The sequence below is a fragment of the Ochotona curzoniae genome, unplaced genomic scaffold, assembly GCF_017591425.1.
Source record: "Ochotona curzoniae isolate NIBS_2020 unplaced genomic scaffold, NIBS_Ocur_1.0 contig_908, whole genome shotgun sequence".
Lineage (NCBI taxonomy): Eukaryota > Metazoa > Chordata > Mammalia > Lagomorpha > Ochotonidae > Ochotona > Ochotona curzoniae.
This window is the reverse complement of record NW_024466607.1, coordinates 18,278,956-18,306,783: the sequence shown is the minus strand read 5'-3', so window position 1 is coordinate 18,306,783 and position 27,828 is coordinate 18,278,956. Positions and strand designations below refer to the sequence as shown.

Below are 27,828 nucleotides of genomic sequence, written 5' to 3'. Positions count from 1 at the left end.
GGGCGGGGGGCAGGGAGGCGGGCACAGATTGCACTGCTGTAAAGCTGCCAGACGCTTCTTGGGGGGAATGTGGGTCAAGGCCAGACCAAGGTTTCCACGTCTAAAGCCAAGAATCAGGCCCAGACAACAACAGCAACTGCTTCTCTGTGACCAGGACCAAGGGCAGACCAGAGCAGGCATAGGGTTCTTGCCATATTATCCCCAATGGGATCAGAGCCCTCCTCCCCCTCCTTCCCTGGGGTCCCAGAAACAATCATCCACCCTCACAATCAAGTTTCCTGAAAATACCTGCTGCCTCCTCGCCCTGCAACTTCAAAAAACTCATGTAGAAGAAACCACCAGAATGGAGAGAAGCCACAGGGCTCAAATTTCCACTTGGGAGGGAAGGTTCAAGGTGTGAACCCCTCCCTCCTGGGGACAGGCACACTCTACCCAGAGCTGCCTCTCTAAGCGTGTCCTCACGGGTATGTTTTCCTGGGGCCCCGGCCTCATTTCCTGCTTAGCAGTCATCACAGAGCCCAGTGGGCATAGCACCATGTTCCTCAACCCTCCCAACACCAGAGTTAGAGAAGGCAGCCCACCTTGGCGCCGATGCTGCCCAGTTGCAGGCCAGTTCCTTCTCTTCCCGGGGTCACAAAGTGCTGTCTCTGAGAGGCGAGGGGCTTCCATCCTACCACGCCTCCATGCCTGCCCCCCCTTCCAGGCTTTCTCAAGAGGCTGGGACCCTAAGGAACCCTCAACCAGGCCATCTGTGGGTTATTCCTGGACATGTGCCTTCGCCTCTCAAGTCAGCATCCCCACGGGTGGTAGAGGACACTTCCAAGAACACAGCCCAGGCAAGGTGTGTCCTCTGCTCCCTGAGCTCTGCGGCCTGCAAGTTGCCTTCTTGCTCCAGGGCTTCCTGGCTGGGGCTGACCTCAGGGGCAGGAGGAGGCTGGCCATGCCCGGGTGCATAGCCAACACACACAAGTGACCAGGGCAGCTGCTGGCCCAGCTGCTTGTAAAGAATGGGCCCAACGACTTGGCCCAGGATTCTGATAAGGGATGCATTGTGAAACTTAACTGTTTCCCACATAAGTCCAATTCCTTCTTGCAAAGTATAGTGCCCCCACACCTCTGCATGCCAGAATTTTATTTTTAGCTTCAGTCTCAAAAAGCTGCCATGATCAGCTTTAACATGATCCTGGGCATACCAGTCAGAAACAATGGAAGACCAAGAAGCCTGGAGGACAAAAAAAAAAATATCGATCCAACAGCATTACTAGAATTGCTCAACAGCTTCAAATTAAAAACATCACTTGGGAGAAAGTGTTTAACAAGTTCATCTCCCATTCTAAGAATACGCATGCTGAATCAAAACCTCCATGTCAGTTCAGCAGCTTCTTTGTAATATACAGTTCAAAGGAAATAAGACACCACAATGCTATCTTGGTCCTCTTGTCTTGGAGAAAGAGGAAAACGACAAGACCACACTGCAAGGAAATCAAGCCACTCCAATCGAGGTATGTTTTAGACACTCCACACGGGCACATGCATGCCACACAATGCCTATGCACGGCAGGGGTGGCGGAGATCCTGGGAGAGAGACCTCCACAGAGAAAGGACAGTCTCAGGAGGTTACCGTGATCTTTAGCCCTGCGTCGGCGGAAGCAGCAAAACCTCCTTTTCTTCTTGTCCTCTTTTAACAGGTCGGCCACCGTGACCCCTTCAGGTTGAATACAGGCAATTTCGTTACTGTACAGTAGAGGGCAGCAACAGCAATGCAAACAAGAGGCCCCAGGCAGGCAGGAGGGCTACAGGCCTCCCAAAGCACCCACGACTGCCAGGCTGGGATAGCAAACCCTAACCTGCTTGGGACAAGGCAGCGTAGAGTTCCTGAGGGACACCTGCTGTTGTCTGGACACACAACACCATCTTTGGGCACCAGCTCTCAATAAACCAGAGGGCCTACTCTAGATAAAGGTCTCTCCAGCTTGGCCTACCATCTAAGAAGGGCGCTTTCAGGAGACTTGGGGGCTTTGGATACTGATGAGCAGGTGTGCTTCCAAGCGACACTACCATTGGGGGAAGGAGGAGACAAGTGGGAATGAAAAAGGTGGGTTGTGACAGTCCACATCTCACCCCTGCCGTGCCATGTTCTGACCAGATAACCAAGGAAGATATGACCTAACTTTCCTAAGCCACAATTCTCTCCCCTGTAAGACGAATAATTGGACCTGTACTTCATAAGCCTGGTATACAACGTAAATGAGAACATAGAAGCTACATGCGCAGCTCTGGCAAAGCATGATCAACCACCACCATCGGCATTTCTGACCCGGCTCTCTTTCGAGTGCTGTGTCAGAGGACAAACTAGCTCAGGGTCTCTGGCCCCTCAACTCTGTGCTTCCAAGGGTCACTGAATGGGAGTTCGTCTCTGGAGCCAAGGTGATGTGTTCCAGGGAAGGGCATGGCAGGGCAGCAAGGCTGCAGAGGGATGCTGGTGTGGGCAGGGGCTGAGGGCACATATAGTTCTCAATCGGGCATCCTGGAGTGGGCTTTTGGTACATCAGGGCAGATGCTGCTGCGAAATGGCCACATCCTGCACCACATTGCCTGGGCTCAAGTCCTCACTGTGTTTCTTATTCCAGCTTCCTGCTAACGAGCATCCCAGTCGGCAACAGGGGATGGCTCGAGGACTCGGGTACGTACCACCCCTGTGGAATTCCCCGCTCCTGTTCTTGTCCTGGTCACGGCTGGCATTTGGACAGTGAACTGTACAGGATCTCTGTCTCTATCTGCCTTTCAACTACATAAAAATAAACGTCAAAAATAAAACAAGCACCCACTCTTGACATGGCACACCGCTAACCTGCTCCGTAAGAACGTGCATATGTGGAAGCATGCATTTGGGGGGTGATTCATGGTGCTTAATGTGCAGAATGGGGGTTCAGATTCCAGCTTTGACAGTCACATGATCTTAGAGAGCAACTTCACCCCTTCGTGTCTGAGTGCCCTCATCTTTCACATTCCAGTTGCACAGGGTCATGTGAGGAGTGAGGGATTCCTGTACCCGCAGCCATCCCAGCCATGTCTGACCCATGCAGGTCCCTGACAGACGTTGGTCAGGATTGTGTGTGTGTGTGTGTGTGTGTGTCCATCCGTCCAACACTGGGCTTGGTCTTAGCCCCTTGCCTGCAAGCAGAGGCACTGCTGGCACTTGCCCAGTTCATCAGATCACCATACACATGGGAGCAGAGTCCTAACTCTGACGCTCACTATAATGGGGAGACCATCGGGGTTTTCCCGACAGTGGCCATCCATAGCCAACAGTCGCAACTTTGTTTTCAAAACACGGGCAAGTGTCAGCAGCACATAGCTGAGTGAGAGATCTGCACTGGGTCTCTCATGGCAAGACCATGGGAAAAAAATCACACATCCCTGTGTGCAAAGCAAGGCCACAATGATGAGGTCCCAGGCTGTCAGGCCTGGCTCCATTCCGGGGTGAGGGGAGAGGATTCTTTTCGGTAGGTGCTTTTAAGTCACAGTGGGCCAGGGTTCCTTTGGTCATTAAAACACTGGAAACACAGACACGAACCACCATGAACTCTGCCAATCTGGGCTCTGCACAGGTTCCCCTGCCTCCTCTAGCCAACAGTTCTTCGAAGGCCTGAGGGGAGGCACGGCTGCCTTTCCAAATGCCTACCCCCACGGAGTTGACCACTCCCCACACCACCCCAGTCAGCTTTCCCAGGGGGCAGTCTTGCCTTCCCAGCGGCATCTCCAGCAGGGGGCTGCTGTCACACATTTGTGTCTGCACAGGCTTCTCAGGCTGCCGCTGCTTGTCCCCACAGCTTGAACAGGGTCAGGTCTGAACTCATGCCCTGAGGGGACCTCACAGCAGTTCCTAAACCCAAGTTTTCATACTCAGTCACCTGCAACAGGACTGTACAAGTGCCATGTCTTACACTGGCACACGGCTTGGCCACCTCTGTGGCCAGTGTCACAGGCACAGGTGCCCATGCAGCACCTGCAAAAGGGAGGGGGCTAGGGTGGTCCTGTGCATGAGGCCTGGGGTGAGCAGAGGTCCAGTGCGAGCAGGAGGACCCCCCCGGAGGCAGGACCGACTCAGAAGTACTCCTGTGCTTCAACTTGGGTTGCGGGCATCCCCTCCCTTTCTCTGGCCATCCAGGACCCCCTCTTAGATCATTCTTGGTTCCCCACAATGAAATGGCCTTGCTTTTCTAAACAGGGGTTTTTTTTTCCCCTTAAGAGTGAGCTCCCTTTAAAAATGGTTTCATTCTTAATGCTATTTTTTAAAGACTAATCACTGACAATGAGGAGAGTTTAAAATAGAATTTTAGGCTCCCAGATTTTAACAGGCTTAGAAAAACTCCATTGTTAGCTCAGAAGCAGCTGCATACGTCTAAAAAATCACTTCGAGATTTGGCCGGGTTTCTTAAGAAAACTTGAAGCTCAGCAAAAAGTTAAATAAATTTATCCTGGAAAATTCCCCCCAAATGCTCAGAAACTGATTTCCAAGGGAATATGGTCTGCTCCACTAACTGGGTAGCAGCAGCTTCTGAACAGCAAATTTTAATACCACACACAGGCTGTGAAAATGCCAAGTGAGAGCTACCTACTACCCTATCAGAGCTCAGCTAAGGACCTGCGTCTCTTCCGCTCTCCTCTGCATCAGGTGCCTGGGAACAGTAGGCTGGTCAGCCTCTGGCAGCATTCAGGACGTGGGAGCTCCCAACACCAGCCTGATGTCAAAACCTCCAGGAAGTTTTACACCAAAGATCCGGGGAGGGCATTGCAGTTGTCATAGTGCTAAAGGCACCCTTTAGGATCTCCTTATTCCTTACCAGAGTGCGTGGGTTCAAGACCTGGCTCCACTCCCAATTCTAGCTTCCTACTAATACACACTGGGGAGGCAACAGGCCTTGGCTCAAGTGCTTGCAGCCCTGCCACTCATGAGAGAGACCCCAGTTGAGTCTCCTAGCCCTGACAGCTAAAGGCATTTGCAGAGGGCATCATGTGATGGGCCATCCCTGTCTCTCTGCCTTTTAACTATATACATTTTTTAAAAGAATAAATTGCCTTTTATAATATTTACTTATTTTTTTGAAAGGCAGAATTGCAGAGCGAGAGGGGGCAGAAAAAAAGAGCTTACATCCACTGGTTCACTCCCCAGATGGCCACAAAAGGTGGGGCTTGGCCAGGCTACAGCTAGGAGCTCATCAGGGCCCCCCACGTGGGTGTCAAGGACACAAGTACTTGGGCCATCTTCTGCTGCTTTTCTTAATCCATTAGCAGGGAGCTGGATCAGACATGGAACACACTGGACATGAAGTGGCACCCACAGGCAACAGCTTTACCTGCTATGCCACAATGCCAGCCCCAAACATAAAATTTTCAATCAGAGTAAGCCAGCCTTGGCTTCTACTCCAGAAGTCATCAATGCCACAGAGAAGGGAAGGCAGCATGAGGAAGCTCTCAGGCTCCTGAGGGACTGTGACGGACAGCCAGAGCTGGGCACAGCAGATGCAGCAAGCAACACCGCGCAAATGAGGGTGTCCTCCCTGACATGAGGTCTGTTCTCCAACAGCCAGAAAGCTGCAAGCCTGAAATGGACTTCAAGAATCCCAGAGCTATGCTGCCTGCTCACCTGCGGGAAGGAACCCTCAGCTTTTTTTTTTTTTATCAACACTGGAGGAGCTTACAGTTTCTGCACAGAAAAGTACAGAGCATTGGTCCCAAAAAGGGTCCCCTGCCCAAGGTTGGGTGGCAACTGAGGAGAGACTGAAAAAGGCCCCATCTTCCTCATAACAACAGTGGAGCACACTGTTACCAGACCTGGCACACTTAATCCCTACCATGCCCCCCTTGCAGGCCTATCTTTGTCTCCTTCCCTACAAAGTCAAGTGGGACTCAGAGATGTTGGGTGACTTGCCTGACACTGATGTCCAAATTCCAAGTCCTCAAACTCAGCTGCACCCAATTCCAGAGACAGTGGATCGAAAATAACCCTGCACTCCAGGCCCTCACCTCTTGTGGGCTCATGGGCTCCTGCTGGCTCCTCTAGGCTGAGGCTCAGCCAGCAACAAGGCTTGCTACTCACACTGTCACTTGGAGAATGTGTACCACCGACACGGAAGACCCAGCTCAAAAGAGCAAATGGTCTAATCAGCATGCTAGGCCAGCGTGGATGAGATCAGGAGTGGGAGCAAGGAGTGGTGTGTCAAGAACACAAGTGGTGGTTCTCACTCAGCCACGGGAGGATTCTATTACCAGCAACACCCCTGCTCCACTCTCTGCTGGTCAGGTGCCCAGAGATGGCCCCAGTCCTGACATGGGATCAGCCTATGCCTGTCTGTCACTCTTGAAACCTTCCCTGGTAGTTTTTTGCTGGCAGCAGAATGGGAGGCCCAAGGCAACTACAACCGGGCTGCCAAGGTCTGCATGCAGCAAGGGTCCTCGCATCCTTGTCAGGTGGAAATCTGGGGCTCTCTGCTAAAGTTGGTTCTACCTGCACACGGTTCCCTTGGTATAGGATTTGTGTCTCTATTTAAAGCCTTAATCATTGAACCTCTGAAAATCTGATGACTCGAGAAGCACTGTAAGCCTTGCTCCACAGGAAACCCCGGCACCTGGCAAAATGAACTGGATCAAGAACACGGGTGCACAGAAATATTTGCTATTCTGGCTCAACCATTAAGCCAGTTAATCATTTTTGAGTCACACGCCACTGTGCACAGCAGAAACCAGAATGCTGATGTTCCAAGATCCAGGGCGGGCTCTTCCCAGACCCCAGCAGGACACAGGAAATAGTGAACCCCTAGAACCACCAGAAGACCCTAACCAGATCTACTAAAAACCACTGCCTCAATCACAAGCCAGGAAAGTAACCCCAGCGCAATGGCCATTGGCAGTACTAGGGTGGGAATTTGTCTGTTTACCAAAGCAGGACAACTAAGAGGTGCAAAAGCCACCGGCTTCCAAGAAAACACTCAGCTTCTTGGGGGGAAACATCCAGTGCCCTGCCTGGGGAAAGGGACAACAGTATCTCTGGTTTACAAACAATATCCCGTGTCCTGGGCTCGGTGGGGGAAGAGCAGATGGCCACAGGTCAGCATCAGAGCTGCTGGCTGCAAGTGAAAATCCAAAGCGCTGGGTAGGCACTCTCATGCTGTACCTGGACGGCCTCTCATTAGCTGTACTGCAGGTGCAGGGGTCCAGCAAAGACCACAGGGGTTCAGATTGGCCCGGTACCCAAGAACTGCTGTGCTCCAGTCGTGCCCACACCCTTCTTAGGTCTCATCACCCAATGACAAGTCCCCAAGTTGGACACAGTCAGCTTGGATCCGCAGGTGCTGAAGTTTTGGTCTCATCCTGAGCAGGATGGCATCTGCACTCCACCAGCCCCCGGGGCACACGGGCTGGAGGCAGTAGTAAGTCCTTCATAGTGACAAGCCCTCTGCATCTAGAGTCTCAAGCCAGTAGCACTGTTCCCAAGGAAGTGTGGACAACCACTGTCTCTTCCCTGCCCTAGCACATGGACCCGTGTCTGCCTCCTCCAGGGGAACAGGCTGATAGGGGTAGTGACCTGTCTGTCCCAAGTCCAAGCCCCAAACCTCAGGCAGAAGCCCAAGGCTTGTGTGCCAGGTTGTGTCCCCTCGAGGTATAAGTGCAGGTGGAAGGGACCAGGTGGTAGGGACGAGGCTGTGCCAGTCCCAGCCTAGGTCCCAGCCCTCTTGCTGGAGCCTGCCACGTCAGGAGTGGGACAGGGAGCACCTACTGTTTCGTTTGCCTTCGTCTCCTCCTTCCTCTTCGTTCTCAGGATCAATGTCTTCGGCCTGGGTGATCCAGTCCAAGTAGCCCTTGAGGTCCTCTTCCAGCTGCTGCTTCTCCCGGAGCTTCTGGAAATCTCCCCGTGCTTTCGCCTTCTCTCTCTCCTTGGAGAATTCTCTGAGGGAGGCCAAGAGCACAGGCACAGGTCAGCGTGTCTCTGGGGACCTACATCAGGAGCCGAGTACCCTGCTGCACGCCATCCAGCGGCAGGACACAGGGCATGGAAGACAGCTGCGGTAGCACAGCAACAAAAGCCACACACGTGTGCAGACAGGACAGTGTCTTCCCACGCGAGACCACGGAGGCAGAGCTGCAGAGGCCACAGCAACACACATGCATCACCTTGTAGGAAATGTGCTCCCTTCAGGAAGACGGTGAACCCACGGAGCTGAGGCCACGGACACCCGGTGCTGCTGTGCGGGAGCCTGGCCACTCCTGCTGGGGGCGGTCTCAACTCAGAGGAGACCCATCTGCCCCAGTGGCTCTCAGACTCCACCACCCGTCAGGTAGAAGGTACCCACAAGGCTCCCAGAGATCACCCAGCTGAAGGCTCCTTTCATCCTTAGACAAAACTTGGCTTTCACATTGTGTGCTGGCCCCTTGGCCAAGGGCCCTGAGCAGGGAGCGGCCCTGGCCCCAAAGCCTATGGGCCTAGCCTGATCAGTACACAGTCAGGGCAGGCCCACTCAAAGTCTAGGTAGGAACCCACCCAAGCACTGGGGAGGTACTACTTTTTTTTTTTTTTCTTAATCCTTGATTCTTGCCATGATCTCTTCCCCAGATGAGGTGGCACAACTTTTTGTCCACTTACAGGAATACCTGCCTTGTAGAGGCTTTGGCAGAGGTAGAAATGGGCACCTATGGGCTGGCTGTGTACCTTCCAGGGAGGGGACAATCCTGTATTAATGTGGATATCCCATGCACGCTCAAGCAAGCCTGAGGACAAGGCAGACAATTTTCCAGTGTTTATTGACCAGCAACCATCCGCATTGCCATCCATGAACTATTCCAGGACCCAAGGGGTGCAAGCTAGGGAGCTGATAAGCACATCTGTGAAGCTGCCAGGAAGGCAGGAGAGCCTCCAGGCAGGACAGCCTTTTCACGCCAGCCCCCAGGGTTCTGAGGTGGTAGCCTCTGTCTTCCCTGCCCCGTGCCTGCTGGTTCAAAACCAACGCATCTCCTTTTTGGAGGCCTTGTGAACTCACGCAGGTGATAAACTAGGAAACAAATCAACCATTGTTCTCAGACTGAGTCTCCTTCTCTCTCAACTCCAGGACATGCTGGAGACACGGGGAACACCAATACTTCATGCAGGTGATCAGAAGCAGTCCTGAGGTCCCACCTGCCCTAGCCGCAAGAAGAGCATCCTACTCCTCCATAGTCACAGCTTTCAGTTCCCTTGAACCCACCCTTGGCTCCGTGACCCTCTGGGATGCAAGGAAGGAAGGAGGCAGGTGGCGCAAGGAAGAGCACAGAGTAAGCAGAGATCACCGTCTGGCAGACACATGCTCTTGTTCCCAAAGACGGTGCTCTCCGGGGAACACATACTCCTGACCCCGACAAGAAGGCACCTGCAGGGCAGCATCCTGCTGATCACTTGAGGGGCACCCTGAGAATGGGCTGGGGTATCCAGAAAAGCTCAGCTTTCTGAGACATGGGAGACACCTAACTCAGTCCTGGTCAAGTCAGTGAATGACTTTGAAATCTGAACAAGACACACTTCACCCAGAATCAGATCCCCAAGCGACAGCAGCGGGTCTCCAAGCGTCACACGGTCACCATGGGAAAACACAGGACAGAACCTGGTCTCTTCATGCCCCTGCAGTGCACAAGTGGCCTTCCATTCCGCCCCTCATCACAAGCATATCCTCCTGTGGGTTGACGTGGGCTCAGCATGCCCAAGTAGCTCATCACACACACACACAGGACTTTCTGAGTTCACATTCTATCTGCTACACGTTTTTTGGGAAACAAACAAGCAAGCAAGCAAACAAACAAAGATAGCAAGAGCTACTCTGCTATCTTTGAGGTCTAACAGGTCTTATAAAAGGAAGCTTTGTTTTAATATCATAGCTTCTGCACTTTTACATTAGAAATACAAGACTCCTGTCTTAAGCTGTATTCTGGATGCTGGAACATAGTTATGCCAGCATAAGTATAACTTCAGTATGACCAAAATTCCTGAGAATAAAAAAATCCCATCATATTCTGGCTTATGGCACATTATTTTAAAACAACCCAAAAAAACTTCACACAGCAGAACTCCTCTGAATGGGTCTCAGGCAGCTCTGAACAGCCTCAGACTTAACACCAGGTAACACTGATTCATACAGAACTGGGATTTATAAGGGGGAAGGGGAGGAAAGGCAACAGGTAAGGTGGAGGCTGTGAGATGGTTCCAAGTGCTCCCTGGGACCCTGCTGAAATGCGCGGGCTCTGATCCCAGCTCTGATCCCAGCTCTGGCCCTTACCTTTTCTGAGCTTCAGTTTCCTGCCTTGCAAAGCAGAGCACCTAGCACCTGCTCCACTGCTTCAAATGGGGTAAAGACATTTATGCTTTGAAAAACACAATGTGCTGTGCAAGTGTGAAGCTCCAATGCGTATTTAACACCAGTAAAAATGTAGTACAAAAAATAACACAGTCTGAGGACTTCTGCCAAGGCATCTCAGGCTGAGCCTCTCCCTGTGGCGCCAGCATCCCATTTCACAGTGCTGCTTTGAGTCCTGGCTGCTCCACTTCTGATCCAGCTCCCTACTCATGTAGAAAACCAGCAGAAGATAGGCCAAGTCCTTGGGACCCATGCATCCACATGGGAAACCCCAGAAACAGTTCCCAGCTCTATACTGGCCCAGTGCCAGCTATTGCAACCATCTGGGGAGTGAACCAGAAGATGGAAGACCTCTGTCTCTCCTTCTAACTTTGCCTTTCAAGTAAACAAATCTTGAAAGAAAAAAGAATATCTTTACAAAAAACAGTACAGTCCTGAGGCCTTCCACCTTCTTGCACTTTGGTTTGGAAGAGCGCTCATGAAATTCTTCATGGCTGACTCCCGGTCATGCCTCTCCCATGGTCACTGCCCACTCTGTCCTTTCCAGGCCAGTCCCTGGCCTTGGCACATCTGTATCACCTCAGCCACTGTGGGCTTTCCTCCTCAGGCAGGTGACACCCCACCACCTGGGAACCATTTATTAAGTGTTCAACAGGGAACGGCAGGGTTTTCCAAGTGCCTTCACTTGTACTCATGATCTGGGGACCACCTAGGCAAGGGTGAGGTTTCTAAATGGCAGGGGCAGTGGGAAGCTGGCTGTGGAGGCCATTCCCCACAACATGTTCCCGCTCCCATCACAAAAGCCAAGCCTGAGGTCCTCAGGTGAGGTTCCTGGTCCACGCCACAGGTCCAGCCAATGGTACGACTGGGAAGACAACCAAGTTGCACCCTGAGCATCCCCTCCGTGAGCCAGCCTGAGCTCACTGCCCACAGGCAGATTCACAGCAGCACACCTGTCAGCAAGGACCATAGACGAACAGAAACAGGACACAAAGGCTCACTCAGCTCCACATCACAGTCCCATTTCCTTCCACAGCCCAACTTGGTAACAGACAGGGCTGGCATCTGCCCTGATAATGTCCCCTCTGGTTGGCAGCACCATGCCCTGCAGGCACCCTCTCCTAGCCCTGGCATTCTACAGGATTTGTGAGCCCTGCCACAGTGAGCCCCAGAAGCCCTGGCTCTGCCAGCACTGTTGGGGTTGGAGTGCAGAGCCTGCAATGGCAGTGCAGACCTAAATGTGATGCCCATAAGTACACAGGAGTTATGCATTCAGCAAAGTATCCCTTGAAAATACATAGGACACTGGAAATCATCCTGATTATAGATATGGTTTATTCCAGGGGCTGTGATGTGATTTTGTTTTAGCTAGACTCACGCAGAGTTTGATCAAATGGAACATGTTAGCACCCATACTCATATGTAAACACACACACATACACACTCCAACAGCTAGCTCAAGCACTGGGCCTCAGAAATCAATTGGAGTAGCCTTCACAGAGCCAAAAAGAGGGCAAGCAGACAGAAGTATCCATGAACTCTGACCCCTGGAGGCCTGCCTTCTTCAGACCTGAATCTTTTTCCCTGCAGAGACTGAACAAAGTGAGACAAAATGAAAATACAGAGGCTCATGCTGCAGTGTAATTGCTTTTTGAAACTGTAAGTTCCATTTCTGTTGAAGGAAACCAGGTATAAGACATATCCCCAATAAGAATAAATCTTTATTGGTGGCACTGGTGTAATTCAAAGTTCATCAAAATCTCCATCTTTTCTCTTAAAGATTTATTAACTTTTTCTTATTGTTAAATCAGATATACAGAGAGGAGGAGAGACACAGAGGAAGATCTTCCATATGATGATTAACTCCCCAAGTGGCTGCAATGGCCAGAGCTGCGCCAATCTGAAGCCAGGAGCCAGGAGCCTTGAGCCTCTTCCGGGTCTCCCATGTGGGTGCAGGGTCCCAAGACTTTAGGCTGTCCTCGACTGCTTTCCAATGCCACAAGCAGGGAGCTGGATGGGAAGCAGGGCTGCTGGGACACAAACTGGTGCCCATAAGGGATCCCGGCATGTGCAAAGCTAGGACTTTATCCACCAGGCTACCATGCTGGGTAAATCTCCATCTTTTAACCAGAAAGCCGCTGGATAGCCAAAGAATGCTCTGTGGCTGAGTCAGGAAGGTGAGCACAGGAGGAGGGATGTGGGCCCAGGGGATCCTGTCCCCACTGAAGGGGAATACACTGATTTGTGATGGCCCTCAGGGGTGGCTCCTGAGAGGCCCTGTCCACTCATCAGGAGAGGAACCTGCAGGTCCTTTTGATGCAGGTGACACCTGGAAGAAGACGGAAAGCCCAGGCATGGACCATCAGCCATGCACGCCACAGCTCTCTTGGGGAACTCACTCCCAGCGTGGACCCCACCGTGACTCTGTGCTGTGATTTCCTGCCTTCCACCTCTTTGTCAGCTCCAGTTTGAGTGATGCTTCCCCTGGCAGCAGAGCTGGTGCAGGTGCTTTAAATAGAACCCAGTTTCTATCTTCTGGGAAGAGGCACCTTTTGCAGTGTAGATGTTTCCCAGCTTGTAATAACTGGGTTCAGCTAACTGCCATCAACACAAACTAGGAATTAGCAGTGGAGCCATCTGCACAGGCCACACCTCAGACACAGCACACATGTGCCCACCTGGGCCAGAGCAGGGGGCAGCAGGCACAGAGCTGCAGGGAAGCCAGGCCTTCCTCCATCTCTCCTGGCTCCTTCCTGACCTCTTCCTCCAGGAACTACATACTCCAACCATCCTCACACTCGCTGTCATCAAAGCCAGGACCCTCCACTGGGCGCCACCCTATCCCTACCTCCATGTCTCTTCCAAGATAGCACCCCACACAGCCGTGTCAGCACCTGAATTCTTTTGCTCTCCCCACTGTCCCCATGGGTTATCAGTCCTGTTCCTGCAGAATTTATTTCTCTGCCCTGTAGCTGGTTCTTTAGTATTCTCCGTCACACACCTGTCTGTAAGCTCTATGGCAGGCGGGTGATGTCTGTCTCATCTTTCTAGACTGTTTCTTTAGCAAAAGCCCTGTCAGCATCTGCCTGCCACAAAATGGGCAAGTAAACACAAATCCTTAAATGGCCACAGGTTCTGCATTAATAATGATCAGATCTAAGATCTTAATACTGGGTCTCTGCACTGGATGTGTGTGGCTACGAGTGCCCACACAACTTTCCATCCCCCTAAAACGATACCCATTAGTGAGTGCCCTTTCAGGAAAAATAACAAGCAAAGCCAGAATCCTGCACAAGTCTAATAAACAAATATATATACACACAGAATGAATTATATCCCGGGCAGCTTAAAGGGAAATACACTCTTCAGTTTCGCTCACTGAGGACAGAGAAACTTGGCTCTTTGAAGGGTTGGTTTCCATGGCAACCAGAGACATTCCAATGAGGCTGACAGAAAATGTCTCCTTAGGACAGGAATCTAGGCAGGTTATAGGCTGAAAGTTACAGAATCTCTCTTTTTGCTTCTTTACACAACATGTTTTAGGGAATGGCTCTGTGGCACAGCATGCTAAGCTGTTACCTGCAGCACCAGCAACCCAGACAGAGATCAGTTCACGTCTGTACTGCAATTCTTCCCATCCAGCTTCCTGCTAATGTGCCTGGGAAAGCAGTGGAGGATGGCCAGGGTCTCAGGGCCTCTGTACCCATGTGGCAAACCTTGATGAAGCTTCTGCCTTCAATCCGGCCCAGTCTGGATCATTGTGGCCATTTTGGAAATGAGCCAGAAGATAAAAGATCGATCTCTCTCCTCTCCCCCAACTTTGCCTCTCCATAAAATCTTAAAAATAAAACACCTTGTAAGAAGTAGTCTTTAGGGCACAGCATGATGGCTCAATTCATTAATCCTTGCTTTGCAAGCACCGAGATACCAAATGGGTGCCAGTTCAGGTTCCAGCAGCTCCACTTTCCCATCCAGCTCCCTGCTTGTGGTCTGGGAAAGCAATAGAGAATGATCCAAAGCCTTGGGACCCTGCACCCATGTAGGAGACCCAAAAGAAGCTCCTGGCTCCTGACTTTAAATCAGCTCAGCTCTGGCCATTGCAGCCATTTGGGGAGTGAACCAGTAGATAGAAGATATTTCTCTCTGTCTCTCCTTCTCTGTAAATCTGCCTTTCCAAAAGAAATAAATCTTTTAAAGAGTGTTCTTCAAAAACATGAGCTAGTTTGTCTGACCTCACTTTCTCAGAATGCAATGTATCAATCAATTGATACACTCAAGGTATATTATGATTTTCTGTGTTAGGCTTCTGACACCACTACCGTTGGAAATACCATTAGAAACACATTCTGAAAGATTTATCAGGTCCTGGTCTTTGAAGCAAAGAAGGAAAACATGTAACTGAAGTCTGACTCAGGAGGGTGGTGGAGCCGTTGGAAATAAACATGTACAAAGAAAGACACCAGTGACCCCAGGGTGCATCCTGCCTACAAGCCTGTGTGGTGTCAAGGGTCCAGCTAGACTGTCCAGAAGGGACACGTGGCTGCATGCAGTGGTCTTCAAGCTGTTGTGGGGCAGGAGCTGCAACTGCATCAGAGTAAAGTGGGCCTCAAGGATGAACCTGGTACTGAGCCCACCTGTTCCCAAGGCAATTCAGCCACTCCCCAAACGCTATCCACCCCCTACCAGACATGAGCCAGAAAAGCCAGCTGGGGAGCCACGCTGGGAGGGATCAGAGATCCCTCTGCCACTGAAGGGCAGGGTGGGCAGGAAGAGTATCTCTGCACTCTGACAGCTGAGGGAAGGCGATGGCATACTGTGGGAGAGGCCTGAGTTCAGAGAGCTCAACCCTCACAGGCCGACTGGCCCACTGGACCTAGAGTGGGACTTGTAGAAGCAGTTTCTGCTTGGACAAACAGCCTGGCCCAGCCCGAAGAATAGAGCAGTTCACAACACTCTAGTCCAGCAAGGGATCTGGGTGGCTGGATTCCTCCCCCCCAGATCCAGACACAGAGAGGTGACCCACTAAAGAGAAATGCAGAACAGGTTCTGGAGACAGATGGACCAAGATTTCACCCCTAGCTTGGCTACTGCTGGTCATGTAACCCTGAAGGAAGGTGGATGAACCTCTCTGAATCCAGATTTCCTTACCTGCAAAGCTGAAGTGAAGAATGCTCGCTTCACTATGTCTATGGACAAGTGGAATACTAGGAACAAAGTGCCAGGGTCAGAGCCTGGCAGCCATCTCCTTGCCACCACACTAAAAATGAGATGAGCAACTAAGGAACATCCTTTTACCTCTTTCATAGATTGGACTTGGTCATCTAAGTCCACAGCCATGTGACCCTCATGGCGAAGGACTAGCCTCAACTATCACCTCTGTCTATACTTTCACCTCTGCACCCCAGCCTGGACCTCCTCGTTGCACTGTCATGGTCATCAGTCCCAGGGATGTCAGATTACACCACTCTGACTTGTAACCAGCCCATGGATTCCAATACTTTCAACAGCTTACAGGAACCATCTCCCTCACCCAACAGATGCTCCCAATTGTGCAGCCACCCTTCCACTATACCTTCCTCTGACATTCAAGTTACCTTTGCTGGCTCTGAAGGGCAAGAGGGGGGCAGGCAGGGACCAGGCCCTGCTCTCCCCTACACTTGCTGGCAGCTGCAGCTGCAATGTGCCCTCCTTGATTTGTCATTTCCATGAATCATGCCCATCCTTCCATGCCCAGTCAGAGCTTGGCTTCCTCAGGGGAGCCCTCTCTGACTGCCAACCTTCCACTGCCTTCCAAGGGCAGAGCTGATGCTCACACACACACACATACACACACGCTTGACTCACAGCCAGAGAGGGAGAGGGCGTAGAACTCACACAGCGCCCTGGAATTCCCTGTCGTGCCTTCATGAGCTGGCTGACAGGTGACAGGTGATGACTCAAGGATGGGCAGTGGGCCTTTGAGGTCAGCATCCCTGTGGTCACGTGGCATGGCATTACCCAGAGTCAGAATCCTTCTGACGCCAGAGGCTACAAAGTCCCAGATGCCTGGGGTCCCCAAAGGTGTCAACAGGCAGCTTAAACCAAGATGTATTTTAAGGCAGAATGTCAAGGGAATGAAGGAGTTTGGAGTGATTAATGCTTTATCCCCGAAGTCAAACCAAATTCTCACATGACAGCTAGACTTCAAGAAACCAGGTTAATACTCCAAGTGCCTCTTCAGGTCCCAGAAAGATACGGGGCCCCAGAGAGAAGTGCTAGCGAGTGAACATTCAGACTACAAATAAGAAGGCCTGACTGACTCAGAGAAGCAAGCTTCTGGAAGGAGACAACCCCGCAAATTCAGAAAGCTCTTGCCATTTCCAAAGTCCCTTTGCATCCATTTCATTCCAGATCTTAAGTCAGTTCTGTGAGAACCATCTCACAGCAAATGGCGCTGCACAATTGTAGGGATGAGACCCTGAACAGTGATGTTCTTGCGGATTTATCTAGTGCTCCTTGTGTCTATATCCAGGCCACAAACAGGGAGCTGGATGGGAACCGGAGCTGCCAGGATTAGAACCAGTGCCCATATGAGATCCTGCAGTGTTCAAAGGTGAAGATTTTAGCCACTAGGCCACCACGCCGGGCCTTCCATTTACTTTTTAAAGATGCTCTTCCCCTGTCCTGTGGCTTGCACTATTTCTGAAAAGCCAACAGAGATAGCAAATTCTGCTGCATGTAATGTGTTTTTCATCTGGTTTCTTAGGAGTGATTCTACTCATGTTTATACTGCTTGGGGTTTATTAAGCTTCCTGGAGCTACGAATTTATAGCTTTCATAAAATGTGTGATATGTTCAGATACTATTTCTCAAAAGACCCTGTTTCTTCCAAAATCTCTCCTTTGGAATCTCAATTTTACATGTGTCAATTACTTACGTCCTACAGGTCACAAAGGTTTCACGGATTCCTCCTCCCCTCCCCCCGTACTGTATTATTTCTATTTTTCTACTGAGATTTACTAACTGCTCCTTTACTGTATGTTCCTCTTACGTCTTAAACAGATTTACAGGAGTGATTTCTAAGTCTCTGGCCGCTAATCCCAACATCTCTGTCACCTTCTGATTTGTGTCTGTCGTTCTCTGTACCACATCTTGATGAAAGATTAGGTTCTCCTGTTTCTTTTCACATCAAATACATTCACGCAATGTCTGGATTTTCAGACTTTCCTTGAACAAGTGTTGATTTTGTTTTTTGCAGTTGTTTCATTTACTTGACCCAATCCTTTTGGAGTTAATTTTAAGCTTTTTAGAAGAGATCTTGAGTAGCCTTACTCTAGTGCTAAACAGCCTCGCCCCAAAGTCTACTTTCTCTGAAGTCTCAGTTGAACACCCAGGGTTCATCAAGATCAGTACACAGTAGCTGATCAGAACCCTGTGTCTCCCAGGACTTTTGGATTTGTACTTTTTCTTCTTTTAGCCCTTTGTCACCTGACACAAAAGTAGTTTAGGTCAGCTTTTGAAAGTGACTTCCAATGCAGACTGTTGAACCCATTTCTCGGCAGATATCTTGCCAAAGCTCTTCCCTATTTTTCCCATCTATCTCAACAGCTTTGTTCTTGACCTCCCCAGAAGACGACCATCCTCTGCCACCATCCTCCAAGTGCCTCCAGGCAGAAAGCCAGCATAAAATATGGCTTCCTTTGTGTGCTGCCCTTTTCCAAGGGACCCGAAACCTGTCCTGCCTGCTTCTATTTTCTGAGAAAAACTACTCTGTGTGTGAGAGATATTTTCTAGTTATTGATGGTTAGAAGTCCAGTCCAGAATGCTTAAAGTATATGGTAGCTGGAGACCAATAACCACAGCCTGAAACTGGTCTCGGTACATCCATTTTTGTATCCTTCCAGTCCATTCATACTACTGCAGCCACCATGACAAGAATACACAGACTTTTATCAACATTTTACTAAGAAAAATTTCAATCTTTTATAAAACCAATGTATATGTATAATATACATGCAATGATTATCCATCTGCCTATCACATTGACTCCATCATTCACATCCATTCCTTCTCTGTATCATCTATTCTTGCATCCCTATGGAGAGCCAACAGTTTGTCTCATCTTTGGAAGCATTTTAAGGCCAGCTGAAGATATTGGAACATGGAATAATAATACACATTTAAATTAATCAGAGTTCCCTTACCCTTGAGCTGATGACCAAATCTGACTTTTATAACGTGGGCTCTGCTGACAGGTCTCTCTTCTTTTGCTCTCCCATCTGGCTCTGTGGTTCCCGCCTTTGTGGCTTTGTTCAGTCCTTCCAGTCTTCATTCATTTCTATCATAGGGCTTTGATCCCAGCCTTATCTGCTATCTTGCAGACTATGAGGATTATTCATCCATCCTTCTCTTCTTCCAGAATATTCCGCATGCCCCCCCCCCGAGACAGACATTCACTGTCATCATTCAACACTCTTTCAGAGCTGCTTTTCAAAAACTGTTTATAAAAGTTTCTAATCCTCACTATTGTCTACCCCGTGAGACACAGGCTTCATGACGCCAGGAACTGTCCTGCCACTGTAATCCCCAGCACCTAGTGAGGCAACTGGCAAACACCTCTTCCACTATGTAAGTACTCCAGAAACAGGCCCTGAGTAAATGAGGAAGTCATTCATTCTTGGGGAGAAATACGTCTAGTAAACATTTTCCCTTTTCTATTCACCTGTTTTTATCTAACACAATCAGATGATATAGAGGTACTTAGTGGTCAGCTCCAGCATTGCCTCTAGGCCATGTGTCACTATCCAGCCAGGTGAGCGGCAGAGACATCCAGTGAGTCCTCCAGAGGGAGAAATCCTCACATTTCCATGGCCCTGCCTAAATGTCAATCCAAGTCTCCCAACACTGTGGATCTACACATTCATTTGATTCTCAGAGGTGTAGCTCTGGGTCATGGAGTTTTGTTTTCTTTCAGAGCAACTCTCTCAGAGAAAAAACATGTTTAAGGGGTTAAAAGCAACAACTCATTCTGTGTCTCTCCCTGTGGGCACTGACCTCCCCCCTGGGATAGCAGTGGCAGCTCTCCTTTGCAGTGGGACCTGTCAATGTTGTCCTGTGTGGGGACAAAGACACTGTGTCTTGGATACACATCTGCCAAAACTCAAGACATTTTGTCTCAAAACACAAGGACCCAGAAAAAACAACTACTGAAGAATTCCAGACTTTTAAAAGATTTATTTATTTTTATTGGAAAGTCAGATTTATAGAGAGAAGGAAAGAGAGAGAGAGAAAGATCTTTCACCCACTGGTTCACCCCCCCAAGTGGCCGCAACAGCTGAAGCTAAGCCGATCTGAAGCCAGGAGCCAGGAGCTTCTAGGTCACCCATGCAGTTGCAGGATCCCAAGGCTTTGGGTCATCCTTTACTGCTTCCCCAGGACACAAGCTCAAAGGAGCTGGATGGAAAGTGGAGCAGCCAGGACACAAACTGGTGCCTATATGGGATCCTAGTGCATGCAAAGTAGAAGTGGATAGAGGAAGCAGAGATTAGCCAACTGAGCCATTGTGTCAAGCTCAAAGAGTTCTCAATTCTATAGCCATTCAAGTCTTGGTATATTGAACTACCCTATAATATCAATGTCTGATTTCCACAAGCAACTTTGCCAACTTGTAAAGGAATATTAAAAGGGGCAGGTCTCATGACATAGCAGGCTAAGCCACTGCCAGTGGCACCACAGTTCCATATGGACTCCAGTTCATGCCCCAGTTTTCCCACTTCCCATCCAATTCCCTGGCCTAAAAAAGCAATGGAGATGGCCCAGGTCCTTGGGTCCCTGCACCATATGAGAGGCTCAGAGAAGGCTCCTGGGTTTGGACCAGCCCAGCTCTGGTCATTGTGGTCATTTCAGGGGTGAACCAAAAGATGGAAGATTTCTCTTTCTCCCCTCTCTCTGTAACTCTGCCTTTCAAACAAAAACAAAATCTTTAAAAAAAAAAACCAAGAATATTAAACACAGAGACACACACAGGCACAGGTAGCATCTCACCACCAATCATCAACATGTTTCCCAACAGAAAAGCCGAATTATTAACTAAGCTCAGAAACACTTTTCATTGTAGAAGTAATAGCAATTGTTAATGCCCCCCATTGAACAAGGAACACAGGAAAATTATGGCTTTAATTTCAACTATTAAGGTATCAACAGCTCTATTAGGAGCTGGGTCTGTGCATGAAAGCACTGAAATGAATTAATTCCCGTCCCCTAGGATTTGGGATCAACAGACTCCACAGCCAGGCTTGCAAGATGAATACCCTCTCCCACTCTCTCCTACACATCACTGAACTGGAGCAGTGTGCTTAGCCCACAGCCCTCCCTGGACCAGTGGGTGCTGATGGCACCTCCTGGGCACACAGAGGTCTTTCGATCAAAAAGCACATGGTCAGGAACAGACGACAGCCACAGCTGACAAGTGAGGGAGCTCAGATGAATGTGCTGCCAGGGCCTGGCTCCTGTCCACTGCTGTTGCCAAGGAAACGGACATGAGCGTGATGGAAACAAGGATCAGGGAAGACTTTCACTTACCTCGTTTCCACTGATCCCGACAGCCATTTCTATGGAAACAGCAGCTGCGAGCCGGCGGGGGTGGGGGTGTTACCACTCACTCGTTAATATCAGGTGTGGCTATCAGCCTATGTGCCTCAGGTGCCACAGTACCCCAGTACCAGGATGCAGCTGTCAGCCACCTCAGATAGCCTTTTAACTCTGCAACAACAAAGTCTGGTATTCAAAAGTATATGGAAACATCTGGCTTGGTTCTTTTTAAGGCACAGGAAATCTAGCATTCTGTCACATTCAAGACCAAACAGGGTGTGATTTCTTATTCTGCCAAAGCCAGACCTTAGTGACCCTGGGTCTTCCTTGGACCTCAACATTCTACCCTATTCACAACACTGCAGTCCAAGAAAACATAACATCCCACTGAGTGGCTACATCATTCACATATTAGTGTAGTCAAACCCAGGACAAATCCAGCTTACTGTGGGAAGATATTGGTACTCTGCAACAGACACTAAGGGTGTCTGTCTTTGGCATTCCAGTAGCTTGAAATTAATTACATACAGGAAACTTTCTTGTACTTCCTAAGAACTATCCAGAAAGTATTCTCTACTGTCCCTTTGATTTTAGACTAGGCTTCTGTGACTTGTCAGCAATTGGCCAAACATTCTGTGTTGGCTGAGATACGGAATTGACTCATTAATTCAGAACAGTTTTATTCTGTAACATACTTATAGTTAGTAACCTGGTTTACCCCATTCTCTCAACAAACCACCTTTGATTTTTTGTGTGGTCTGATGACTCTTGTGAGACCCAGACCTACCAGAGGCATACATACAAGGAGGAAATGCTCTTGTTTTCTACTTGGAGATGCTGGTAAGGCACTGAATCAAAGAAAAATATAAGCCCAATCATAAAAAATGTATCACAATGCCTACTGCCAAGGGGTACGTATCCATTTAGGGAACATTCACAAGTGATACAACCACCACCCACTGCTATGTTTTGCTTCCTGAGTCAACATTCAAGAGAATGAAATCCGGAATTGCCTGGCTGTTACAGGGTGAACTCAAATGGACCAGGCGATTTAGATGATCTCAACACATCTGACCTTGGTCACCTGTAATATTCTGGTGTGACACAGTCTACAGTTCCGCCAACACCACCTTCCAACTCACTCTACCATAAACCCTTGTTTTCACAAAGGTCCTCACAGAAGCAACCATGCCTGAGTCTTTGTTCAAGCCTCTGGTATTTCATGACCCATGATGGGCCACAGGAAGCAAGATTCAGAAAGATGAAATTGGCTTGAAACCACCCCACTTCTCCACAACGCTTTCCTTCATCCATATACTCCCAACACTTCTACAGTCAAGATAAACAGATCACCGAACACAAACTTGGGTGAAGGATTAAAAAAAATCTCTATGACCTGGTAACAGTGGAACCCAGTACATCAGAAAACTGCAACTCAGTACTGAGCAGAGGGAGTGTGAGAGTGGATTTATGGACATGGGCTGGGTTCACATTCCACTTTGACCACTGAAGCCGGTTTATTAAGATCATCGATCACCTACCAACACATGAAGACTACAAATGTATCTCCTTTTTTTTTTTTTTTTGCAAGAGGGCGGTGAGATCAAACCGTTGGGCTCTGGGACAAGTTATAAGTTTTAATCTGTTCTTTAGAGTAGGCTCAGAAGGTAATATACGTGGTAGCACCTTTAGTAACCATTGTCCTGTTTCTTTGTGTGTGTGTCTTCAATAATAAAAGATGTAAAAGGAACTGTGATGTTTCACTAATGCACAAGCTTTTTTTTTTTTTTGCCAATTATGAATTGTTAGTATAAAAGAACTTGGTGATTAGACTCTTTCCTCACATCAAATTCCATTTTAAATACTCTTTACTGAGCTGTGATGACAACCAAGCACGCTCTGTGCTTTAGCTCATGGAACCCTCACTGGCCTGCATAAGGCTGGCACTGTTACTAGTCCCATTTCACAGACAAGTAGGCTCTGGGAACTACATATGTTCCCAAGAACCAAGATTCACGCTTAATTACCAACTGAGGCTGGCATGATGAATCACTGTGTTACCCAAACGCCACTCTTCTGTCAGAAAAACTGTCAAGTGTAACTGACCACCACTAAGGTGATGCTGACACGGACCTGCACAGTATAGCCGACACAGAATGCGTGTCCCCTCCACAGCTACCTGCTGGGGGCAGAGTACAGACTAACGTCCCTGTAAGGCGAGTCCTCTCAGTCATTCCCTGGGACACCCTGGAAGGCCCACACGACTGTGGCTACCTCACTTAAGTGACAGCAGCTGAGGAGAAAGACCGGTGGATTTAAGATCAGGATATGTGAAATGAGTTGAATTTTGGATATATTTTTTAAAGCACTACCCCATTCATCAGCTGGTCTAGCAGAAGTAGAGGAAAATTATCAACTTGCAAGTCAGTCTGCTCTAGATTTATCGAACGTTGGATATCCCCGTGTGCTTGCCCCAGCAAGGCCAGACCAAATGCTTTCACAGGCCTTATATGGCCCAGATGTTCTCCACCCCTGCTGGGGCCATTCTGCATGAGAAAACCAGACAGGAACACCCCTGGTCGTAATACAAGGAGACCACATCTTAGGATGTCCGAGTCAAGTCCCAGAGGGAACACAGCACTCTGACAGGACAGAACCGAGGTATTCCAGGCCGCTTCTTGGGAGGCTTCCTCCTTGGGACCCAGCCCAACATGGGTCAGCCCTGTGCCCAAGACTGCAGCAAGGGTTCTATAGAAACTCAACACCAACATGCCCACTTACTTGCTTACTGAGGAAAACCCCCAAAGGGACAAGGAGCTCACCAAATTTCAAGAGCCACAGTCTTCCCAATTCCCCATCACATGGAACCACTTCCTCAGTGGCAACTTAACATCAAACCGCAAGGCCAGTTAGGGCCATCCTCATCTTCTCCTGGGAACCTTGTCCAGAGCACTGCTCACAGCTGGCCTCCCCAACTCGCAGCCACCATCTGAGCCCAGGTTGTTCCCTGTGCATCAGCCACCCAGGTGCTCAGGCCTCTGATTTGGAATTGGGTGCACAACAGGACTCAGAAAACAGACCCAGCCTGTGACTGAGAGCTTTTCTCAGCAGAGCCTGATCTTGCCATCCCTTGGCCCCTGTCACCAACGTGTCCTCCCAGGTACAGCGTGGGTGGCATGCAGTGTCTAGCAGTCTGGGCACAGCATGAACTGATGGTTAACATCACCAGAAAGCCTGGCGTTGCCTCTGAAAAATTCACATGTCATTCACCTTCTCCTTTGCCAGGATCTCGGTTTGTTTTGACGCACAGAAATGGTTTTCAAAACTGTATTATTCTCCCTCAAATGCATTTCAGTAAAACAGCTGTTCTACCCAATGGGGGGTTGGGGGTGGAGGGGTACCTTTTTTATTTTAATGTTTTTAATCCTCCAGCTTTGGGTACCTCCTGCAGGCTGTATATTGAACTCCATCATTACCACGGGGAGGAGTGGCAGTGTGTGTGGTGGTGGGGGTGGTGGTGGCGGGGGGGGGGGGGGGTCCCTCCTCCCAGACTCATAGTTCATACTTTTCTTGAGCCCTTCAAGACTTGGCTCCCATCTTTACTGCATCCTGCTGGGACGGGACAGCAGTTCCTGCCTGGCAAGGCTCAAAGATAAGGCATGTCACTGGCACTGTTAAAATCAGTGGTTTCCATGGCCTCCGTCAGTTTAGTCGGGTTCAGGAGACACAGGGCGCCAAGGAATTCACAACAGAAAGGCTACTAACCTTGTATGGGCAGCTCCTGGGGAGGTTTCTCCAGGGATAAATGCCACTCTCACACTCCTGACCCTAACCCAAAGTCCCAGAGGGTCTCTCGGCAGGAAGGGGGTTCTCAAGTTCTTAGTAAAAGCACGGGAGGTTTGGGGAGCACCGGATCTTCAGAAGAAGCCTGAGCAGGGCACAAGGCTGAGAACCTCCAGCATAGTCCCAGCCCCATCTTCCCACTGGAGGATGCCAGCTTTTTGGGCCACTTAGCTACATGAAGGCATCAAGTGGGAGACCATGGGGTGAAACCAAGTACATTCAATGAGGATTCTCAACATGCACTTTTGGGAAATACCACAGGCAAGTCAGGGAAAGCAAATACATAGCAAGGCTTAAGAAGGGACAAAAATGGTGTTTCCTGACTCTACCATATATGTGAAGATGGCCCCCTCCCCCTGACGCCCCACCTTGAGCTGCAGCCCCACAGAGACCTAAGGAGAGCAAGTGAAGAGAATGGAAACACCCAGAGATGCAATCGGCATGACATCCCCAGGTCTGCCTGCCTCAGTGCAGTCCCAGAGGCTCCTGAGGAGCACATGGGCACCTTCTAGGCCTCTGGTGCTGCTCCTCTCTGCACCCCCCAGCATGGGCCACCTGCTGGACATCCTTCTAAGAGAGTGTGGGTAGGCCCCAGCTCCTGTCTCTACTGTACTGTTTTCCAGGGCATCTAAAGAAGGCTGAGGGAGCAAAGCCATCTACAGGAGCTCTGGGCTGGCCTCGCCAATCATGGGCAGGGGCAAGGTCCCATACCACATGGCATCCTCACTCCGAGTCCATCTCTGCTGAGCCTGTTCAATGCACAGGAGACAGGAGGTAAACAGACCTCCAAGTGTTGAAAACCACAAGGAGGGCCCAGGAGGTGTGCGCGCAAAGGCAGATCATCGTTCTGCATTAAAGACAGATTCCACAAGGCAGCGTTAAACCTGAATTAGAGGAACAAGTCTCACAGTGAGAGCAGCAGATCCAAATGGTTTAAAACTATTGGGTATTTATGGGCAATGTATGCTCATCTCACCTGTACAATGAAACCTGAACTAAGTATGCATCATGCCTCGACTGTGACCTAGAGGAGCCAGGGTACATGGGAAGAGAAACAGAATCACAAGAGACCAGGGCCCCTTTCTGGAGACATCAAGGTTGAGAAGCCTCTCAGATCCATGGAATCCACCTGGACCAGTCCACAAGCAATGTGGCTGGCTTTGGGGCCACACTTTTGTGAAATGAGTAGTGCTTGGCAAGCATCAGAAAACACAGACTCTCACAGATACAGGCAGAAAAACCACAGTTCAAACCAAAAGCAACACACGGAGGGGCCACCAGAATTCAAAGACATGCAGAAAAGCTATAGTGAGGTGGGGGTAGGAGAGCAGCTGGGAGACACACAGAGAGAGCTGCCTGCCATGTGGCAGTGGGGACAGTGGGCAACACAGATCCAACTGCTTACCCACTAAGGACACCAAGAACCAGGTTAAGCACGAAAAATGAGCCAAGGATGATGAGACTAACAAAATACACCCAAGGCCATTCCCATCCTATCGCATCATTTACCTGTAAATGCAAGCAGATCAGTCATCAGTTATCCATTAACCAATGAGCAGAGCCCAGAGGAGCAGTTGCCAGACCACTTAGGGCTTTGAATGAGCAGAAGAAGCAGGGCCACAACAAGAACTGGGTTGGGCTCCTTCTATCTCCTCTCTCTTCCTTCAATTAAGACCAAGTTGGGCTGCTGAACTTTACAAACAGGACCTACCAAAAGTTGGCACAGACCAGTTCCTTTTAGCTACTTTTTTTTAAAAAACCTATATGCCTGCATGATTTTTGGATCCAGGCCAATAAAGCCATTATAAATGTATCTTATTTTAAGACAGTAAAACAGGCAAAGCCATGGGAAATTATTAAATCCAAAGCAACCATGCCAATTAATTCCTGGTCAAGAATTATTTTCTCACTTTCTCTCCTGAAGACTGGTGAGGTTCCAGGAAACAGCTCAACCTGGAACACCTCAGCAGGAAAGCCAGGATCCTGGAGGACACATTGGCAACCTACCCCTTCCTCCCTACCCTGGCTACACAGCCTGGGTGGTCTTGGCAGCTGGCCTCAGGACTCTGCTTTCAAGATGAAAGAGGTGCAGCTTACCCGCTCAGTACACCAAGTACAAGATTTAGTACGAAAAATGACCCAAAGATGACGAGACTGACAAAATACACCCAGGGCAATTCCAATCCCATAGCGTCATTCATCTGCAAGAAATAAGATGGTCTCACAGGAGCAGGTTAATAGGAGAATCTAGTAAGGAGAGAGGGTCATGTTAGAGAGAGACAGCATTCTATATGTTTAATTTAACACTGACAGCAGCCAATGTGCACGCGCACACACACCCACACCCACACCCGCACACCCACACCCACACACACCCTGCATGAAGAGTCATCAATGCTCTCAGGCCAACAGCTGACTGTGACACTGGTAGGGAAATCAGCCAGGAGTTGACCCCTTCTCACAGGAAACTGCCTTGCTATGTGAATTTTTCAGAATAAGTCTTGGTGGGAGTTAAAACGAATGCTTACTTGGAATCTATTCTCTACACTGCCCAAGTTCATTAGTGCAGCCTTGCTTTTAAAATTTGTGACAGTGCAGAGCAGCCCTATGGTGTAACAGGTAAGGCTGCTGCCTTCGATGCTGGCATCCCATATCAGAGTACCAGTTTGAGTTTTGGTTGCTCTGCTTCTATCTATGCCTAGGAAAGCAGAATATGGATGGAAGATCAATCTCTCTCTCTCTGGAACTCTGCCTTTTGAATAAAGGGGTCAGGAGGTTGGTGCAGGTGAGGAAAAAAGCTGTTATCCCCTAAGCATGGCAGTGATCTTGGTAGCTCCCCATGGAAGACCAGCCCCAGCTCTGGGATTAGAGATGACAGAGGGGTTGGCCAGAGGAACCCCTGCTTCCAGCAAAAGCTCAAGTTGTACAATTAGACATGACCTCTGTCAGACCTTCCCAGAGGTGAAATGGGAGTAGGCTGCTTCCATGCTGGAGCAAACAAGCACATTAGGGATCACAGCTGGAGGAATGTTCC

At 49.5% G+C, this 27,828-nt stretch overlaps 1 protein-coding gene across 5 annotated transcripts in view; it reads right to left on the bottom strand.

Moving 5' to 3' along the window:
- The window catches only part of CACNA1D (calcium voltage-gated channel subunit alpha1 D), a 419,352-nt gene that overhangs the window by 90,753 nt on the left and 300,771 nt on the right, over window positions 1-27,828 (bottom strand). For 3 of the 5 annotated variants that reach the window (XM_040994635.1, XM_040994634.1, XM_040994638.1), the window contains exons 8-9: window positions 26,200-26,303; window positions 7,781-7,950 (exon numbers count right to left, since the gene is read on the bottom strand). In XM_040994635.1, coding sequence (XP_040850569.1) covers window positions 7,781-7,950; window positions 26,200-26,303 — 274 coding nt within the window. Of the gene's footprint in view, window positions 1-7,780; window positions 7,951-26,199; window positions 26,304-26,891; window positions 26,996-27,828 lie in introns of all 5 variants that reach the window. The other 2 variants (XM_040994637.1, XM_040994639.1) reach the window with 1 other exon arrangement.